We start from the raw sequence: 21,996 nt of genomic DNA on the forward strand, positions 1-21,996 counted from the left end.
AGAGAATCACCATTAATTTCGGCAACTTCACCTGAGAAGACGACCAGAATCAATCAAAACATGGGTTGTTTTGAATTCATAAAAAAAATGTAAAAAAAACAACTACGAAACTAAAAATCAACCAAAAATTCAGTTTAATTTGCATAAAGTTAATATCTTGACTTCAATTTTCAAATCCATGAAAGACAAATCTCAAAAAGTTAAACTGGAGTTCCTAAACAATCCAACTCAAGTATAATAAAAAAAAATTACATCAATGCTATAGTAAAATGTTTATCCTGGTGTATTTTTGTTGTTTTCTAAATTTCTAATGGTGAATTTGTTCATATTAAATCATAAATAGACATGTTGATAGAGGTACGTACGTGGAAACAGTGTTCTGATTTTTAATGTTTCATAATAGTTGCATTACAGTTGCATAAATATTTTGCTAACAGTTATTTCGTCTGATTGAAACCTTCGTCTGATGCAACCTTCGACTAACCACCCAGAAACTTTCGTGTGATTGAAACCTTCGTCTAATGCAACTTTCAGCCAACCACCCTGCAACTATCGTCTGATGCAACTAATGCGCAACCACCGTGCAACTATCGTTTTATTGTGTAAGTGGTATTTTGGTAATTAAAATCACATAAAAGATATAAATATTGTCTTTACCTTATGGAGGTATTTTTGTAAAGAAAATGTCAATTTATATTTTTTATGTTATAATTCCATAACAATATGGCACCGAAGAGTGTAAGAGTGGACATCCGATCTAACCCAATCTTTTTTTCTCCAATTTAATTAGTAATTAGATTTTGTAAATCATCATCTGATCTGATCTAATTAAATCTCAAAATCAAATATAATCCAATCTAATTACTAATTAGATTAGATTGGTTTTCTAATTGAATATCCAATTATACACCTAATTTTTAATATTAACTTAAAAATATGAAGAAAAATACGTAAAACTAAATATCACAATTTATTTAAGTTTAATATTTCATAAAAATATCATTAATTGTTACAAGTGTAATGCAATTAAAATTTTGAAATAAGTAAAACAACAATACTACTAAGTTATAAAGTAGAACAAAACATCATCAAAACAAATACATAAATCAACCAAATGTTCCAAATTCTACACGCAAAAAAAAACCACTAGAAATATAATTAAATGTATATTTTTATTAAATAACTAATCAAATCAAATTAGAATTCAACTTTTAACATTTTATCTAATCCAACTATAATTGGATATCCAAATTTTTTTAATGGATTGATTCGGTTCGGTTAAATTAGATGGGATGTTGTCCACCCGAAGAAAATGCTAGGTACTATAAGTATTTTTTAGCAATTTTCTATATAATTTAATTGGTCATGACTTTACTACTACTACTGCTGTCGCCATAATTATATTTATCTTCCTCCATCCACTTAAAGATGTCTTTTTCGTGATGATGCCATCAGTGGCGTCGTTTAAATTTAAATATAATTTTAATTTCACAAAATCAAAAATAAGGTTCTGACATGCATAGCATACTAAATATAATAATATTGAAAAGCCAGACTCTTGCAAGTTGTAATGGCTCATGTGAAAGTATTAATTTATGAGAGTGATGATTTTCTATACATACATTTCTTTTTCTTATGTGAATTTCTTAAATCATGATGATATTAAGAAATATGGATCATTTTAAAATTAATTGATTAATTAATTAATTACCTGTAAAAAGTAAACGTTGAACAAATTAAGCGAAATGTACACACGTCATTATTATTTATTTTCTCCAAATATAATTAATTAAGTAATAATTTTGTGCTTTTAGTTATCTACAGTTTGTCAACAAAAAATTGTTATCTAGATACACATAGTATAGTTTATACAGGTGATTTCGTTAAGGATAAATAATTAATGATTTTGGAAATTTGGAGCCACTCGTTCATAATTATAAGTAGACTTTATTTATTTATTAGTAAAATTTATTATATTGTTTATAAATATATACCGGCCACTGCTAGCTATAAGAGAGAGGCCAATATAATTTTCCTATTATATGTTTTTGAATAATTTATATATATATATATTTTTGACATTAATTATATATATTTGTATATTTGTGTGGACCATATGGCTGAGACAATATCATACACATATCTTATGTACCGTAGCTAATATATTCTTAGATAATAAATGGAATCCAAGATTCGTATATATGGCCGCATGAGTTACACATATAAATATATATATCTATAATATATATATATATATATATATATATAAATAGAGTTTGCTTAAAAGCAAAATACTTAGCTGTTTAATTCCACGCATATTTAATTAGTTAATTAAATTTTATGGAAAATAATTAATTATATTATATAAGGACGAGCTAGCTCCCTATATGACAATACTCTGGTTAATATTGTATGTATATCAAATATATATTGGAAGTCATATATATATATTGAATTTTTTTTTATTAATATTTGTTAATTTCATTTCTTGTATGTATCAGGGACATTAAAATGATCAGTACACAAATAAAGGCATTGGGACAAAAAATTTGTAGAAATCTGAGTTACAAATTACAATTAGGGTATATATTGTAATTAATTGATGATGTACGTTATTTTTTATCTTTTTTTTTTTGTAGTTATTGTCACTCATATGTTTGTTGGTATATTAATCAAGTATGCTCACAGTTTAGCGAAGTACATTCTATAATTGAATGAAGATGTTTTTTGGAATAGAAAATTTTTTATCTCATATTTTTTTTTATTGTTCTAAATAATTTTTGATTTATAATAATAGTGGAATTTTTTAAAAAATATATATATCTTGCCATATTATCAAACTTAATTATATTATCATATATATTTTTTATTTTAATTCATGTCAAATAGAATAAACATAAACATGTAATTTGAAAATATTCCGTTTTAATATGTAATAAAAATCAAATATATATAGCTTGAGATTATAAAATAATTATGAAATTTTGCAATTAACTAACTAACATGTAATTTAAGACTAGTTTTTTATCTCTAAATATTAATAATTAAAAAAATAAAATATATTGTTGGGAATATATAAAAATCAAATATATATAGCTTGAGATTATAAAATAATTATGAAATTTTGCGATTAACTAACTAACATCTAATTTAAGCCTAGTTTTTTATCTCTAAATATTAATAATTAAAAAAAACATTATTAAACACAAAATTATAATTTTTATATATTCCCAACAATATCTGAATTAATGACTAAAATATTAAGACAGATTTATAAAATTTTGTCATAAAGCCAATCTTCTACTTTATGATAACCTTTTGGCATGCACCTAAATAATATGAATATGATAAATACTATTTTACAAAGTTATAGAATTTATTTATAGTATTGTTTTTGGAAAATTAAAATTTTTTTTCTAATAATATTAATCAATTCATTAAAATTACTAAATACTGAAATATTACTTATTTACTTAGAAGTTAAAAGTAACATATATAAAAGTTAATAACAAATATTCTATTAAATAATAATTAATAACAATAAATTATATATGAGGCAAAGAAAGTAATTTAATTATAGAGGATACAAAATATTTAGACGCAAAGTAATGTATATTTATTATTTTGTGCCATAATAAATAAATCAACTACTATAGATGAAGAAGTAATTGATGATATATATAGTTTATAGTTATAGATGTTGTAGCTAGCACACGTAGTTTCCATGGGATAAGTAATTAATAATTAATAATATATGCATAGTAGTAGTAGTAGTCGTAGGTGTGTTTAATTTGTGTGTGTGGTGTTGGTCAAAAGGTGTGTGTGGCAAAAGTGACAACCCAATCCAAGTAAACCCACCACAGTGTTGGCCTAACTAAGCAAACCGCACCAGGCACCACCACATCATCATGCACCTTCGCTCCCACCACCCAATATCTTTTGTCGGCACCCAAATATAAATCTAATAAAATAAAAAGACTCTATTTTTTTAATCACAAAGCACGAGTTAGAGAGAGAAACAAAAAAAAAAATAGCTATTGCTAGCTAGGTAGAGAGAGAAAGTCAAAGGGGAACCTTATTATTTCTTCTTCATTTTAGTATTTTAATGTTTTAAAGTGTAATACTAGGCCATGAATGAGCATGCATCAATTTGCATGTGCTTATTTACTTGGTAAAGTTTGTCATTCTTGAGCCCTTCAATTTGATAGGTTAGAAAAGTCGTAATAATAACTCTTTCTCTTTCTCTCTCTCTCTCTCTCTTCTTCCTATCTCTTCCTTTTTCCGTGTTTTGACTTTTGGGAATTTGAATATCATTACTCTCTCTATATATAAAAAGACTCTTCATATCTCTATAATCTATCTTCAAACAAATTCACATCTCTACTTCTCTTTTCATAACGCCCCAAAAAGAAAAATAATATAATTCTCTACAACAAAAATACACAAACAGTTTGGTACTATAGCTAAATATTCTTACTATACTTATTATGGATGAGATTGAAGTTCCTCAATTCTTCATCTGCCCAATCTCACTGGAAATCATGAAAGATCCGGTGACCCTTTCAACAGGGATCACCTACGACAGAGAAAGCATCGAGAAATGGTTATTTTCCGGGAAAAACGAGTGTTGCCCAGTATCCAAACAGCCCATTATTCCCGATTCTGATTTGACCCCAAACCACACTCTCCGACGACTTATACAAGCTTGGTGTACCATGAACGCTTCACACGGAATCGAAAGAATTCCGACTCCAAAGCCACCGATTAACAAGACCCAGATAATCAAACTCATCAACGATGCCAAATCTCCTCAGTCTCAGATCAAATGTCTCCGGAGACTTCGGTCAATCGCCGCCGAAAGCGAAACCAACAAACGTTGCTTGGAATCCGCCGGCGCCGTTGACTTCTTAGCCTCTTTGATAGGAAACAATTACAACGAATTAGAAAACGACATGTCGTTTTGTGACCACTTCGCTAGAGCCAGCGACGAAGCCTTGTGCATTTTAAACAACCTCCAACTCTCCGAAACAGTTCTCAAGAATCTCATGGCTCGAAACCAAGAGTTAGTCGAATCATTAACGAAAGTCATGCAACGTGGGACTTGCGAGTCTAGAGTTCATGCAGTTGTGTTGTTGAAATCACTACTAGAAGTTGCTGACCCCATGAGAATAATCGGGTTGAGACCCGAGTTATTCGTCGAATTAGTCCAAGTTTTGAAGGACCAAGATCAAGTTTCGAGGGCAGCTTTTAAAGCCGCCCTCCAGCTCTTGATCCAGCTCTGCCCTTGGGGAAGAAACCGAATCAAGGCTGTTGAAGCGGGAGCTGTACCAGTCTTGATTGAGCTTCTCTTGGAGACTAACTCCTCAGAGAAAAGGCGGTGTGTCGAGGTGGCCATGGCAGTGCTTGACACGCTATGCGGCTGCGCTGAGGGCCGCGCTGAGTTCCTACACCACAGCGCGGGATTAGCCATGGTGTCGAAGAAGATACTTAGGGTTTCTCAAACGGCGAGTGAGAAGGCTGTGAGGATTCTTCACTCGATTTCAAAGTTTTCGGCTACTAGTGGAGTTTTGCAGGAAATGCTGCAGCTTGGAGTGGTGGCAAAGCTTTGTTTGGTGCTTCAAGTTGATTGTGGAAGCAAGACAAAAGAGAGGGCTAGAGAGATTTTGAAATTGCATGCTAGGACATGGAAGAAGTCCCCTTGTGTGCCTACCAGTTTGCTTTCTTCATACCCAGCTTAAATATTAATTAGAGAACTTAAGTGAAAGAACAAAATTATTCTCTTCACATAATTTCTCTTCTTTTTTCTTTTTACCTTTTTGATAATTAGTGTGTATATAATTGATTGGGATATTGGATATGTATACTCTCTGGAAAAATCAGAAATTGTTTCTTTAACTCCCCTTCATTTATTTGGGAAGTTCATAATGATAAAATGGTCACATTGATCGTATATAATCGTTTTCTATATTATACTATATAGTTATTTTCTTATTTATTTGATTATGTCGTTATAAGATTATTACATGAGTAGACGTACTAAATGATTACAGGTATTTTCAAGTACTAGCTAAATGATCTTAATTTGCTCCTTTTTCCAAAAAATATAATGATAATTTGTTCTTTTTGATATTATTAATTTCCACCGGAAAATCATATGGATATAATGTTTGAAACATTAATTGGCTATAATATATGAGAGTGAAAATATATCTCTCTACATATAAAATAACGAATCTCAAAAATTAGTACTAATAGTTATATTACTGCAATTAATTGTTTTATTACCTTCGGGAGTAGTATTGTTTTTGGTTATATTTCTTTTTTCTAATCGAAGTTCTTGTTTTCATTGTATATTATATATATTTATGACATTTCTAGGTGGTCCAGAAGTATTATATCCATGCAAAATGAATCAATGACGACATGGTCCCAAAATGTTAATATATAAACAACTTTTTAGAGTTCCTCAAATGCCGGTCCGGCCTTGGCTCCTCGAATCTAGATATGAAGGAGATGAAAAATCCATGCACGTGAACCTATATTCAATATATTATCATGATGATTTTGTTTGTTGGTTATTGAGAAAATTAATTGTACATAGTTATATACATGGAGCATTGCTATAAGGCACCAGTGGTGCTCAGCACATTCTCGACATGTCGCGTTGCGATTGACCAGCGATAAAAATTATTATATTAAATTATATGGGACCCGATACTTAGTTAGACCAATAGCGATATTGGCACATAGGAGGATGTTAGGCACTATTGGTGTCCTTTAGCATTTCTCTTATACATGATATATAATTTAACATTGTGTTTTAATATTAAATATATATACCTAGTAGTAGCTCGTGTAAAATAGTTATTTAAGGTTATTTTAGTCGTTTATGTTAGTTGCTTATATAAGATTTTTTTATTAGTTGTATTCTTTTAGTTTTAATTTTGTAATTGAATAAAATTCTAATTTCTCTATATTTTTTTTTTATTCTTTATTGTTTATTATTCTCTTCACAAATAGTTATCATGGTATCAGAGCAAAATTTATGAGGTGGATTTCTTAAGTGTAATCATAGCTTTCACGGTTCTAGTTTTCGGGGTAAACCCCAAAAGTTTATGTAGACGTTCGTACAATCGATGTTCGTACAACATTCATACAGTTTGACATTATTATTCATGACACTCCTCATAATTTCACAAAATCAGATCTTATTCATATTGATCCATTCTCTAAGTCAGATCACTCTGAATCATCCACTACTTCTGCAGTTCCTTTTCCTCTTCATTACTCTTGCATGCATCGTGTTGATAGGTCTCAAGAATTAGATACTAGTACTTTGTAACCTGAAATCGTTCCTCCATTAGATACTGGTACTTTGCAACCTGGAATTGCTCATTCCCTTCCTCCTGCAGTAGTTCCAGATCCTCCTGAGATTGTGGACCCTCCTCCTCGCTATCCTCAGCGCATTCGTAAGTCTACTCGCCAAGAAAATTTTACATACTCTTCTTATCCTTCTTCATTTAACTTTGTTTTTAGCATCTATTCATTGTCTTTCTGAGTTTTTGCCCTATAAAGAGGCGACTATTGACCCCATTTGGCAGCGTGCTATGAATGAGGAGCTATTTGCTATGCAAAAGAATCATACTTGGGGTTTAGTAATTTTTTCTCCTGGTAAACATGCTATTAGTTCTCATTGGATGTATAAAATTAAGATCAAGTCTGATCGATCTATTGAGCGATACAAGGCTCGATTAGTGGCTAAGGATTTTTCACAACAGTATGGTATGAACTTTGAGGAGACTTTTGCTCCTATTACAAAAATAACTTATGTTCGTACTCTTATAGCAATGCCATCAGTTCGCCAATAGACTATATCTAAAATGTATGTTAAGAATGCCTCTCTCAATGGTGACTTACATGAGGAAGTCTACACGGTTCCTCCTCTTGGTGCTCCTCAAAAGCAAGGCAAAATTTACAAGCTAAAAAAAGTCGTGTATGGTCTTAAACAAGCTCCCCTAGCATGGTTTCAAAAGCTCTCTAATGTTATTTTATCTTTTAGTTTTGTTTCAAGTGATCATGATTCAACTTTATTTGTCAAGTGCATATTTGTAGGTCGTATTATGTTTTTCTTGGATGTCGGTGATATGATTGTTACAGGGGATAATTTACAGGGAATTGAAATGCTAAAGTCAGAATTAGCATCTCAGTTTGAGATGAAGGATTTGGGTTCTCTACGCTATTTTTTGGGTATTGAAGTCTTTCTCAATCAAAGTACACTACTGATATTATTGAGTGTGCTTGTCTTACTGATACTAGAGTTGTTGACACTCCCTCTAAGTTGAATGTGATAAGTATTCCTTTTGATTGGCTCTCCTTGAGAAGATCCTACTTTGTATCGCACCATTGTTGACAGTCTGGTTTATCTCACTATTACTTGTCCAGACATTGCATATGATGTTTATATTTTTAGTCTTGCTTCTCCTACTACTATTCACTAAGTTTTTATTCTTTTCATTCTTCGCTATATATCTTTGTGGTACCATCTTTCAGAGCCTATTACTGCCTTCCACCTCTTTGGAGTTGCGAGCTTACTGTGATGTAGATCATGGTCGTGATCCCATAGACCAAAAGTCTGTCACTGGTTTATGTATCCTTTTAGGAGATTTCCTTATTTCTTGAAAGAGCAAGACACAGTCTGTTGTTTCTCAATCTTCTACGGAAGCTGAGTATCGTGTCATGGTGTCTACTACTAAAGAGATTGTTTGGTTGAGATGGTTACTTGCAGGTATGGGTGTTATTCACTTTTGTCCTATATACTCGTATGTGTTGAGAAAATCAAAGTGTCATTGAGATTGCTTACAACTCAATTTTTCATGAATGCACCATGCATATTGAGATTGATTTTCATTTTACTCGTACTTTGCCTTTTATTCCTTTTTCGTTCAGCTTGCTGACTTTTTTACTAAGTCGCATACGATTTCTCTTTTTTGTTTTCTTTTAGGCAAACTCTCGATGTTTCTTGCAGCATGATCGTGAGTTTGAAAGAGGGTGTTAAATAGTTATTTAGGGTTATTTTAGTCTTTTATGTTCGTTGCATATATAAGATTTTCTTATTAGTTGTATTTTTTTACTTTTGACTTTGCAATTGAATGAAACTCTAATTTTTTTTGCATCTCTTTTATTTTTTATTGATTATTTTTTTCATCACAAATAATTGTTAGCTAGTTATACATATATAATATAATATATATTTATCTCGATCATTATCATAAAAGTTAAATTTAGTTGTGCAATACTTGCTTGTTATTACAGCATGAATGTTGTAAATATGGTGTAAATATAACTTTTTAGCTTATATTCATAAAATTAAACTTCAATAATAGTGTATAATGTGATCTAAATTTGACATGTGCTAAAAATTATGATAAATTTGACTTAAAATATAACAATGATCAAATTTTACACTATAATATAAATACCACTTTTTTATTTACTTTTTTTTATCACTCATTAATATAATTCATAACATTTTATATTTTTATTTATATATTTAATATAATTTCTATATATTTTTATAAAAATTTAATGTTTTTGTTGATTTTTTTACACATTTTTATTAAAATAAAATTTACTTTACCCTATTGCATTGAAACACAATTATAAAATATTTAGACCAAATATGAAATTGATTCATATTTTGACCAACAAAATTTACACCATCTATTTAATATGGTCTTCTTAATAAGTTTTTCAATTTTAATGGTATATTTTCAATATATACGAGCTAATAGATACGGAAGTAGAAAAATACAATTATATTTTCTTTAATTAATATAGTTGTAATGCATGTGTTATACGTACGTACAAGGTCCGGTGATCAAATTGAAGTTTCTCTCTCCTTGTAAGCTTATTGAAATGATCAAGTCATGTGTAAAATGTAATCTCTCTCTCTCTCTCTCTCTCTCTCTCTCTCTCTCTCTCTCTCTCTCTCTCTCTCCTTGTAAGCTTATTGAAATGATCAAGTCATGTAGTCGTATATTAGTTATCAAATTAATTGAAGTATCTCTTCTATTATTTTTGTGTAAGAATATGTATTCTTTTGATCTTTTCATTTTATTTTTCTATAGTAGATATTGTTATACTTTTTCAATGTGTATATGTTTAGTTATAGCTCGTAATTAATAAATCACATGCAAATGCATATGCCTGAGAAATTAATTTGGGAGAGGTAGTGGGGCAAAAACGTTGAAGATATATGGGTGAATTAACTACTTTTCTTTTTTAAATAATTGATCAGAGAATTAATAATAAACTATTTAATTATAATAATTAATTAATAATAGTACGTAATAGTGTTTACGTAGGTATCTTCTTCTCTTTTTCTTTTTCTTTTTCCTTTTCCAAACAAAACAACGGTCAAACTATATATGCTTATCAAGAATAATCTAGCGATATCAATCGAATTCACAACCCAGTCTGCTGTATTTAGACAAATATGTTTACGAGATCTCTTCTCTCGACGACTTTTTTTTTTATCTTACTTTTATTATTATTAGTTTCTCCAAACTGTGATACCCCAACAGTCATGATCATCACACTTGGCCCATTTGCATCAAGTTGAACTCTCAACAACGTTTATATATATATATATATATATATATATCGTAATAATATTAGTCTAACAGATCGATGTACCAAATCCAATATTAGTTCAATGTGTGTATATGATTAATGATTATGTAAAAGCGATCATATGTATGTAATTTTATTTGGTATACAAGTTTTTTTTTTCTTTTTTATGATCAATCGAACAAAGTACTCCATATATATCAATACATAATATAAATTAATAATAATAATAATAATAATAATAATAAGATTTATATTTGGTCTTGATTGAGGTTTAGCCAAAACGAAGATGATTTGTGGAAGAGTACAATTAGTTTCTTGGATCATGGGATTTGGCTTGCTGGCCGGCGCTTCTAGGATCACGTGCTGCACTAATTTTCATGTCAATTAATATTTTATAAATATATATTTGTATATAACTATCTATATAATTTAATTTTTTTAAAAAAAATAATTTTCATGCCAAACTTCTTTCAAACTTAACGCACATAATAACTATAAGACCATCTCTAAGATTTAAACTTATGGTAAAAAAAAAAAAATTGTGCTATATTAATTTGACCCACTATATATAATCGTGTTCAAATACAATGCAAAATAAAGAAAAACATAATTAATTATGGTAGCGTTTCGTAATATTTTTTTAATCAGATTTCTGAAGTAAAAATATATTCAAAAACATATTCTATAAAACTGTTTTTACTTTCCATTTTAAATTGAGAATCAAAATGTTGAAAAAAAAAAAAAGTCACTTTCAATATATTTTTAAACAGTTTTTTTTTCTTAATCAATATTTTTGACTCCGACCAGACTCGGAGCCAAACCTCCCACGACCCTGGCGCTGACCTCTGACCAGAATCCGAATTCGACCCTGGACCTAGACCCGACTTAAATAAAATCAAAAAATAAAAATCATGAAAATGAACTTTAGTAACACTTTTATTTTCTCTTTTTAAAATTAAAAAATAAAAGTGGCTACGGAACACATTTTTATTTTTTAAAAACAAAAATTTTACTTTTATTTTGTGATTAAAAAAATTAAAAACAAAAGTATTACCAAACGGCACTAATATTAATGATCATTTAATATTAATTTATTGCGAATATACAAAAATTATTTTTATTCTTTTATTATTTAAATAATTGTAATATGATCAATGAAAAAAATATAAAATTTAGTAAAAGTCAATGAAGAATCATAATGATAAATAATATTATAGTAAATAAAAAAATAACATTTATTATGAGTTAAATTTGTCACAACTTTTAGCATGTACTAAATTTAGTACACTTTTTAGAACACTATTAGAGTAATCATTTTTCTTAAGTATGCCAAAATATGGCAATACAACATTTTTTTAGCACTCTTTTAGAAATACTCTAAGCCACCAGTAGTGTCTAATTAGTGGCCGGCATTTTATAATGAAATTAACAATATTTTATAAAAATTATTATATTATAAATTATATAAAATTTAATACTTAATTATACTAATTATACTAAGAACAAATCAATATTAAAGACTAATACATTTTACCATTTCTCTATTAACAACCTCCATCAAATACTAATTAAACTTATGATATATATATATATATGACCATAACAAGGAACACCTCGTAATTGAAAATGAGAAGTAAATTAAAAGGTTTCTCTTTGTTTATTATATAAATTGAAATTGTTGGTTTTTGTAAATTTTGCCATGTGCGTACATTATAAGGTATTCTATGTATCTGCTATATAAAATGGAACTGGTCTTAAGGAGTTGGTGATATATAGTCAAACTTAACTGCCATGCCATCTTCAATCTTTCTATTAAACATATTATATAATATAAGAGCAATCCTATAAGTCACCAATGTAGTAGTACTTTTTAAATGTAATAAAATTCTTCACACCATTTAAAATATTATATTTTATTTTATTTATGCTCTTATTTTTTAAAATACTCCCAATAATAAGTACTTTATAAATTTATTATTTATTACAACAAATTAGTTTTAGTAACGATAAAACTTGTAACTAAAAGTAAAAAAGTTGTGACTAATTATAAATTATTATTCATATGTTGTGACTAAAAAGTCCGTAACTAAAGGTATTAATCACAAAAATGGTATAATTTGTTGTGACTAAATGTATTTTTAGTCACAATACTTGTTGTTGCTATAACTAAATTAGTGACAACTTGTATCTAAATGCTATGTTTTAGTCATAAATAATTTTTTATTGTGACTAAAAGTCACATTCACAAAAAATTTATGTTGTGACTAAAAATTCACTAAAAGTCACAAGACAGAGTGAAAACCGAAGATAGGTTGCACAAGCACAATATTATTGGCAATGCAGCTTGTTTGTTCTGTTTACAAGCTGATGAAACAGCAGAGCATATTTTTTCTCATGTCCTTTCTCACAGGAAGTGCTCGAGTTGGTGAAGAAATGACTACACTGGAACATTAAATCGGTAGCCCTGGAAATCTCAAAGAAAATTGAGAAGGGAAGACATTCAATAACCAGAAATTAGGTGCTATGCACGGCTGTAGCAGCTCTGGTTTACATGTTGTGGACTGCTCAAAATGAAAGACTGTGGAATGGGAACCAGCAAACAGCCACTCTTTTGATGCAATAGATCAGATTATTAGTCAAAAACAGATTTAGTTGTGTCTTCGAAAAAAAAGCTACAACAAAGGATAAATGTTGGATTGAAAGCTTGTAAAATTGTTTTTAGCCATACACAGATATATATTGTACAGTATACATGGAGGCCTTATTGTTGCTCTTAGGATGTAATTGTTTGTTTTGGAGTAATGAAATTTCTGATTCATCAAAAAAAAAATTACTAAAAGTAACAGTTTTTTTATAATAATTATAGCACATACATTATTATTTAATATATTATTTGTATAAACTTTATTAGAAATATGAGTATGACATCAATGTCAAGTTTTGGCATCAATATTAATTTTTGGTTTAGCACCATTTGCTATTGGAGATGCTCTTAGCATCATTTAAAGGTGACACTTTATAAATAATTATCGATATTCTATAATAATTATTATATTAAATTATATAAAATTAAATATTTTTAACATCAATAACGATAAAGCACTCGTACGTGGTGTTAAATAGTACTAGTGTATTTTAACATTTTTCAGAACTTGGAAATCGGTGATCATCAGCCTTTGTTTAGCAAATTAATGGGGTTTTCTTTACTAATGAAATTTAAATCTATGGGAGTATCTCTCGACACCGGTCCTTAACAAATTAAAAAAAAAAATGTAAAGTCAATTTCAAAGACACCAAATTTAGAAAAGGTTAGTGAGTTTTTCTTTTCATATATAGAGGTGTATATATATACTAGACAGTAACTACGTGCAAAGCACGTTGTATTTTTTTTTTGGTAATTTTTTATTTAAAATATTTGATTAATTTATTAATAAAAATATTATTTATAAGTTTTATTAAATATTTTATAAAATAAGATGTTTGTTCATTTAAAAATATTACATAGGATAGGTATTTTAATTGTTAAAATATTACTTATATGTAAATTATAATCTAAGATGGAGATTTAGTAATTTTTTTTTGTTTTACTTTTTCAATAGAGTATACATTAAAATTCTTGTATCTTTGAGTCTTCATCTTCTCTTGATCAACATAAATTTGTAGTATGTAATACTTAGTTGACAATTTATTAGAAATACTTTCAATATATTTAATCTTTTTTTGAGAAATAAATTATAAAAATTAGTATTAGTCTTCAATTATTAATGATTTTACTATATAAATAAATAAGTGTAGCTTGAAATGCTACTTCTTTAAAATAATCCATTATTTTCGTTACATTAGATCTTAAAAGTTATTTTATTTCGTGACCAAACATAATCACAGATACGATTCTAGTATTATCATTTATTTGAGCATATAATCTTGCATTAAAAATATAGTTATTTTTACACTTGGATGGACTTGTATGTACGAATGACTTATAACCAATTATCACTTTTGCTTTCCAGTCATATATTGTTGGATCGATATTATTGATTATGGTCTCTATATTGTTTAATTTTTAAGATTAATAAAATTAAAGGTATATTGTTACAAATATAAATATTTCATAATAGTATGATTTAAAAATAGGCTAATTAGGATTTTTACCTCTGAACTTTGACATGTATCAAATCATGCCCCTTGAACTTTTAAGATCGTTAAAAATACCACTGAACTATTGAGATTGTTGAATTTAAGGATGTTAAAGTTTGAGGGGCATGATTTGGTAGATATCAAAGTCTAGTGAGCATGGTTTAGTACATAAATAATCACTGAAATAATAAAATGAAATGAAATTAGAAAAAAGTCCTTAAATCTAACAATTTCAATAATTCAGGGGGCATGATTTGATAGATGTCAAAGTTCGGGGGTAAAATTCTAATTAGCCTTAAAAATATTTAATGCATATTATGATATAATTAATATATTAAACTTTAAAAAATAGTAATATTGTGTTATAAATAGTAAAATACAATTATAAGATATATAATTATAAAATTAAAAAAGTGTTTCTTTAAATAAATATAAATCTTGTTTTACTTATATATTTGGATGTTCAATCTTTTAATTTTATTTTTCTCTAACTTTCAAATTTTTTTAATATAAATTAATTATTTTTTATATAAATTTAACAATGAATTTTTGCATATATTTCCACATGATGGTGTTGACATTATTATTTTTAAAAATTTCCCTAAAAATAATAAATAAATAAATAAAACTTGACAAATTTAAACGTTTTTTTCAATTTATTTTATTCTTTTAATTGCAAGGACAAAATACAGTGCACCATCTTCGATACATTTAATTATTATTTATATATTTAATTATTATTTATTAATTCATTTATTTATGAGAAAAATATAATAATAATAATAATAATAATAAAAGAAAATATCTCAAAGAAAAAAAAATATCCCAAACAACCTTTGATAATTTTAAATCAAAGATTTAATAACCTAACCATTCTAACGATCCTCTCTTTCCCAGAAAAACTACTCTTCTTCTTCCCAAATACCTAGTTTTATATTAATATATAAAAGGAATGGATTCAATAAACATATTTTATGATATTAGTTTTAGACCATCAGATTAAATAGAATCTATGAGCCCAAATAAAAAAAAAAAATTACCCCCATAAATGCATCTTTCTCCCTCATCTCATTTGCATTAGTTTCATTCTGCACCAGTACTTTGTCTATTAGATTTTATTTATTTTAAATATCTTAATTGGTGGCCGGTACTTTATCTATTAGATTTCATTTATTTTAAATAACTGAATTGGTGGTCGACGACGTTAACTGAAGAGTTTTAAATACAAAATTCCGATTAGGCGAGGGAATAGATATAGTTGACAAAGCTTTTAATTTTTGTTTACTTGTTTGTTTTAATTTTTAGCAGATACCCATTCCACTTAATGCTTATATATATACATAGAAAGTTATTGAATCATTTGTGATTTGTGCGAATAGGTGTTTGTGAATGGTTGTCTCTGTTAAAGTTAACTTTTTAGTATATTCTGTTAAATATATAACAATCTGTTAAGTACACAACAAAATCTGTTAGATAGACATTTTATATATTAGGTAAGATATATACCTTATACTTATTTAGGTAATTGACAACTCTGACGTGCGCAGTCATAAACTATAGCAAAGTAGTTTTCATGTATTTAATTTCATGAAGCTTCACGTCAAAGTTACTTGTTCAAAAATAGGAAGAATAATATTATAATAGTAGCTTGATAATAAAGACAAAAGGAAAAAAGTGGAATTGTTATGTTTGTGTGGGTCTAATTAAGGTTGGGAAGTTTGAGTATGGGCAAAAAGTTTTGGATACCCACTACAATTTTGTGTGGTTCATATATTATTATTCCTCACTAGTAGTACTAGTTGAAAGGAGCAATTGATCACAATTTTGTTTCTATCTATATATTGAATTGTAATTGATATTTATATAAATATGTTAACAGTGGACTTCCTTTACCATGTATTGTAATTATATTATTGGTTGTACACTGTTTTGAGCTCAAGTTGCAACCAACATGCAAGAGAGTCAATTCAAATATTGAACATTGAAAAATCAACCAGAGTGTCCCTGCTCTTACAATAATATGTGCAGGTCATCTCTGAGTCCACTTTTAAATAATGGAATTAATTAATAATAATCCTCATTAATTTAATTTATTTCTCTCTCAATCAACCAGATAAAATAAATAACATTAATTCATCAATTTACCTTTATATATAGAAATATATATAATAAAAAATTAATTAAAATATTTAATAATATATATATAATAAGAAATATCTACTTTTTTTTTAAATGAAAGTCATCATTTATTAAACGAATAATTCCGTTACCAAGTTCGGTAACAGTTCAACCGGAACAATGTCTAAATTGAAAATGCGATCAGGGTGAGATATAAAGACCCTTGCAAACTGCTACATTTGCTGATCGTTTTACAAAATAAAAAGAAATATTACGCAAAGTACTAAGTAAATCCTTGCAATGACTAACAACTTTGCCAAACAAGGAAAGCATAACCACAGAGCTACGGATAGCTTGCACAACCGAAAGACAATCTGTTTCTAAAACTACACCGAGCCACGAATGATCTTTGATCCAACTCAACGCCTCCTGGACCCCAATTGCTTCGGCCACCACAAGAGAAATCGAACCATGGAAGAACTTTGAACCACCCTCTACAAAAAAGTTGTTGGAATCTCTCGCCACAAACCCAACACCCCATAGGCAAAGTTATCATTAAACACAGCCGCATCTATATTAACCTTAATACTATTACCGCTTGGAACACACCCATTGCTCCGCCCCATCCCCGGAAATGAAACTAGTGAACAGTAGCACATTGTTCGAATTTTGAGCAACCCGCCATTGATTAAGGTAGTAGACGCCACAATGCTTTCGACCCCCATCACTTTGTTCTGCCAAACTTTATCATTCCTAGCATTCCAAATTCCCAACACAAGGCCACCAGCAAGCTTGACTTATCCGAATCAAGCAAAACAAATTGGTGCATACACCAGTCCATAAACGAGACGTCCTGCTGCATTACCGTACCAATACCCACCCGATCCCATACCGCTGCTGCAACTAGACAAGATAAGAGAGAGTGCTCAATGGTTTCAGGAGCCATAGAACAGACCGGACAAATAGGATTTACATTCACTCTCTTTGATTGAAGCTGAGTCATTATTGGAAGACATCTTTTTGCTGCGCGCAAAAAAAAAATATTCAATAAAATAAATTCATGAACTGTAAAACTAACAAGGTATAGATAAAATTCAAAATATTCAATTCTCCCCTTATTATATTTCTACCTTAGAAGGGATTTTTGCGCTATGAGTTTATTTTAAAAGAAAAATAATTATTTTAAGGTTTGATTCAAATTTAAATTTAGATTTTTTTTTTTTTTTGATAATTCAAAATTTCACTGCAATCAAAGTAACATTACAATTAAAAGCACCTAAAAGGCCTGGATACATCAACTCATTACAAATAAATCTTAGATGTACAAGTACAATACTTCAAACTACTCACAATATGTACATGTAATTTTTTCCCCTCGAATGCTATGCATTCTACTCCTAACTTCATCAAGTATACCCTGTATCACCACTTCTACTCTTTTGACTTGTTGAAGCCAAAACGCCTCATTCCTAGCCTTCCACACACAACAGCAATTGTAAAGGCTGCAAAAACTTGCTTCTTGAATCTGCTCAATCGAGATCTCAAAATCCATCTTAGCAGGTTATATGATGACTTAGTTTTAGCTCTCCATTTCAGCTTTTCTTTAAGGCTTCTAAGTCACTTATTGTTGAATGGGTACTCGAAGAATAAGTGCTTAATATGTTCTTCACTTAATTTGCCCACATATTACACATATATCATCTGTTATTATGTGAAACTTTGTGAAGCCTCTATTTTATTTTTAATCTGTCAAGTCTAGCCAACCACAAAATAACACTGTGTTTTGGTAAGTTAAGCCTCCTCCAAACCTCATTACTCCAGGATATATGAGCTTGAGGAGGGCACAACATCAAATACTCTTTTCTTAATACTGTAATTCATTTGAACAAATCGTCGAGCATCAATGTAGCTTTTAAATTGCTCCTTGACAGCTACAACCTTCTTCCAATACAAACTACTTTGTGTAGGGGCAATATATGCCCACTAATCCTCATCTTTAGTGTATAAATTGTGCACTAATTTCACCCATAAATTGTCTTTTTTACTAGCCACAGCCTAGATGTATTTCCCAATTAAAGCAACATTTCAATTAAGGATGTTTTGAAATCCCATTCCACCCTCACTTTGTGGTTTGCAGAGCACATCCCAAGCCACATTTCCCAATCCCATATAATTAGATGTACATTTTCAAAGAAAGGATCCACAAATGGAATTAATCCTTTTCAAAATCTCCTTAGGAATGATCATGATCTGAGACCAATAAGAGTGAATTGAAATGACCACTGAGTTGATCAATGTTATTCTTCCAACATATGACAGATTGCGTGTACTCCAAATTTGAATTCTAGCTACTATTTTTTCAAGTAAGCTTTCACAATCCTTAGCTGAAATTCTTTTAGCACATATAGAAATCCCCAAATATTTGAAAGGCAAGTCTCCTCTACAAAAACCCGAAGCTTCCAGAACTTTTTTAACTTCAGTTCAGGCATGCCACTAAAGTATACAACTGATTTATATTCATTTGGATGGAGACCAGACGTTCTTGAGAATAGTTTCAGTCCCTACAGCAAATAGTACATGGATCTAAAATCCTCATGGCAAAAAAGAAGCACATCATCTGCAAAACTCAAGTGATTTAATTGTAAATCTTCACATCTCTAATGAAATTTGAAGTCTACTTTCTGGCCAATTCTTTTCATGATACGAGATAGGTATTCCATCTCCAAAATAATAAAAGAGGGGACATTGGGTCCCCTTGCCTTAAGCCACGCTTTGTTGAGAAGAATCCGTGAAGAGATCCATCGAACATCAAAGAAAATTTTGGAGTAGTCACACATTGCATGTAACGCCCTGTCCAACAGGGACGCCACGTGTGTGCAATTTAATAAAATACTGATATTTATATAATATGTAATTATACTAAAAGTGTGGGTAATTAAATTTTGATAATTAAAATTCAACTTTTAAACTGTTTAACACAAGATAAGTAATATGGACTACGGGGTTCCCCTGTTTTCAAAATAATCACAAACTGGTTTTAAAGTATTTTACAACATAAACTTTATATTTCCAAAATACAATCAAAATAGAGCATCCTGTTTACTGGGCCGTGTCACTGCGGCTGGTATGTACATTGCTGCTGCGACCACAAACTCATGGTTGCTCAACTTTAGCCTTCCATTTACCTGCACCATAAATCACCTGTGAGTCACAGAGACTCAGTAAGAAAGTGATCAAAACAATAACTGAAAGAAAATGATTATCAACTTAATCTCATGCCATCATATTTACTCACTATTCAATATAATAAGCATTCCTTTAAACATTACACATTCCTGGTACTTAATAAAGTACCCCTTCATACCACTCGTCACATACGAGCTGAATATGTCACTATCGTTGCCCGATAAAGCAAACGATAAGTAAGAAACCTAACCGCGGTTTCAAGAGTAATTACTCATAACGGTAATAACCGTTTCCAACCCTAGGTCATAACCTAGGCTTAATAAACATTTAATCAAAATCTTGATAATAATCAAGGCCACTTCCATTCAATCATTAATCTTTAACCACATACAGTGCTTACCACTTTTCTTACCTTGGTTCAAAAATCAAGAGTACGGGCCAACCGAATAGAAAAACAAGCTAGGCAATCCCGGTCCTATGTCACGACAATTAAAACTCAAATAAATACCTTAACTTGATATTTTCCAAATTAAAACCCTAATTTAAAATCGATTAGACTTAGCCTTAACCAACTTTAACATAAGTCAAATAACTCAAAAACATTCAAAGGCAGGTACAAGGTTCAATCCCGAGCCAAAACAGGGTTCGGAGAAAACCCGAGAAATTTCTCCCCGTGCGTAACCGATCGGCCGGTTCCGGTACACCGAGAACCAACCTGGCCGACCGATTCTTGTCGGACCGGAAAAATTCGGGTTTTCTTCCCCAGCTCGAACCAAAACCATTTCAGACCTAAATTGCATTTCCAGAACAGTTCAATATACCAAGTATAACATATTCAACACATCATTTAATCACAATTCACCATTTAACTCAAAATCACCATCTCACTTGAAAATTTGCACTAAACATCACTTTCAACACCAATTCAATTAAACAGCCCTTAACCTCACTCAATTTTCATTCAAACAAGTTCCAATTCAACCTTAAGAACCTACCTTACCCTCAGTTTATACCACAGCTCAGAATTCATTGAAAACCTTCACCAAAACCTAAACTAAACTCAAGAAAACCAATCAAGAGAAGAGTAGAAAATCATACCTTCACTTAGCTAGCTTCTAGGGCTTAGATTAGCTCAAGAGTGGATGAAATAAGATGAGTTTCACCTGGTTCCCAGCTGCTCCTAGGGTTCGGCAGAAGGAGAAGAAGAAGAGAAGCTTGATGTTGATTTTGAAAATGTTTTTCTTGCCTTGGAAGGAAACTCTTTAAATAGGGTTTTCTCTTTTTTTTAAAAAAAAAAAAAAATAATAGGCAGCTTAAAAATAAAAGAAAATTCAAACACCTTAAATTTACTAATCTACCCCTTTTTCCCTTAATCTAATTTATTTTTTTTTTAAAAGAAACCCTAGGGGCATTTTGGTAATTTCACTAATTCCCCAACCCGACATTCTAAAAAAATTCTAACTTAATCCGAGATGTACTCAAAATAGTTCTTTCATTAATGTCGTGACATTACTAACCACATCGCCAAATTTTCACAATTGTCGGGCCCGAAAATAACGTATTTCATTAAATAATTTCTCAACAATTTACCTAAGTAAGATCGTAATCCTACTTCATTTCCCAAGTAATTACATATTTAATAAAATATGTCTATTTAAATATTATTTATTTTCTGGGATATTACATTGCGTAATCAAATTAATGAAAGGTAGCCAACAATTCCTCCAGGAACCTCCATTCTATTGTATCATACGCCTTCCATAAGTTAAGCTTGATTATACAATTGGATTTTGTGTGTTTTCTCCCATAATGACTAACAAGATCCTAACAAACCATGATATTGTGTGGTATAAATCTCCCATGGACAAATCTCCTCTGATTTTGAGTTATTAAATCACGAAAGGACAAGTTTTAGTCTTGTAT

General features: G+C 29.8%; 1 protein-coding gene across 1 annotated transcript; it reads left to right on the forward strand.

Annotated features, from left to right (window-relative positions):
* Window positions 1–4,203: 4,203 nt before the first annotated feature.
* On the forward strand, window positions 4,204–5,950 carry LOC115701282 (E3 ubiquitin-protein ligase PUB23). The gene has a single exon (XM_030629033.2). The coding sequence runs from the start codon at window positions 4,488–4,490 to the stop codon at window positions 5,736–5,738; it is 1,251 nt and encodes a 416-aa protein (XP_030484893.2). The 5' UTR covers window positions 4,204–4,487; the 3' UTR covers window positions 5,739–5,950.
* The last annotated feature ends 16,046 nt before the right edge of the window (window positions 5,951–21,996 follow it).

This window comes from Cannabis sativa, chromosome 8 (genome assembly GCF_029168945.1).
Source record: "Cannabis sativa cultivar Pink pepper isolate KNU-18-1 chromosome 8, ASM2916894v1, whole genome shotgun sequence".
NCBI classification, from domain to species: Eukaryota; Viridiplantae; Streptophyta; class Magnoliopsida; order Rosales; family Cannabaceae; genus Cannabis; species Cannabis sativa.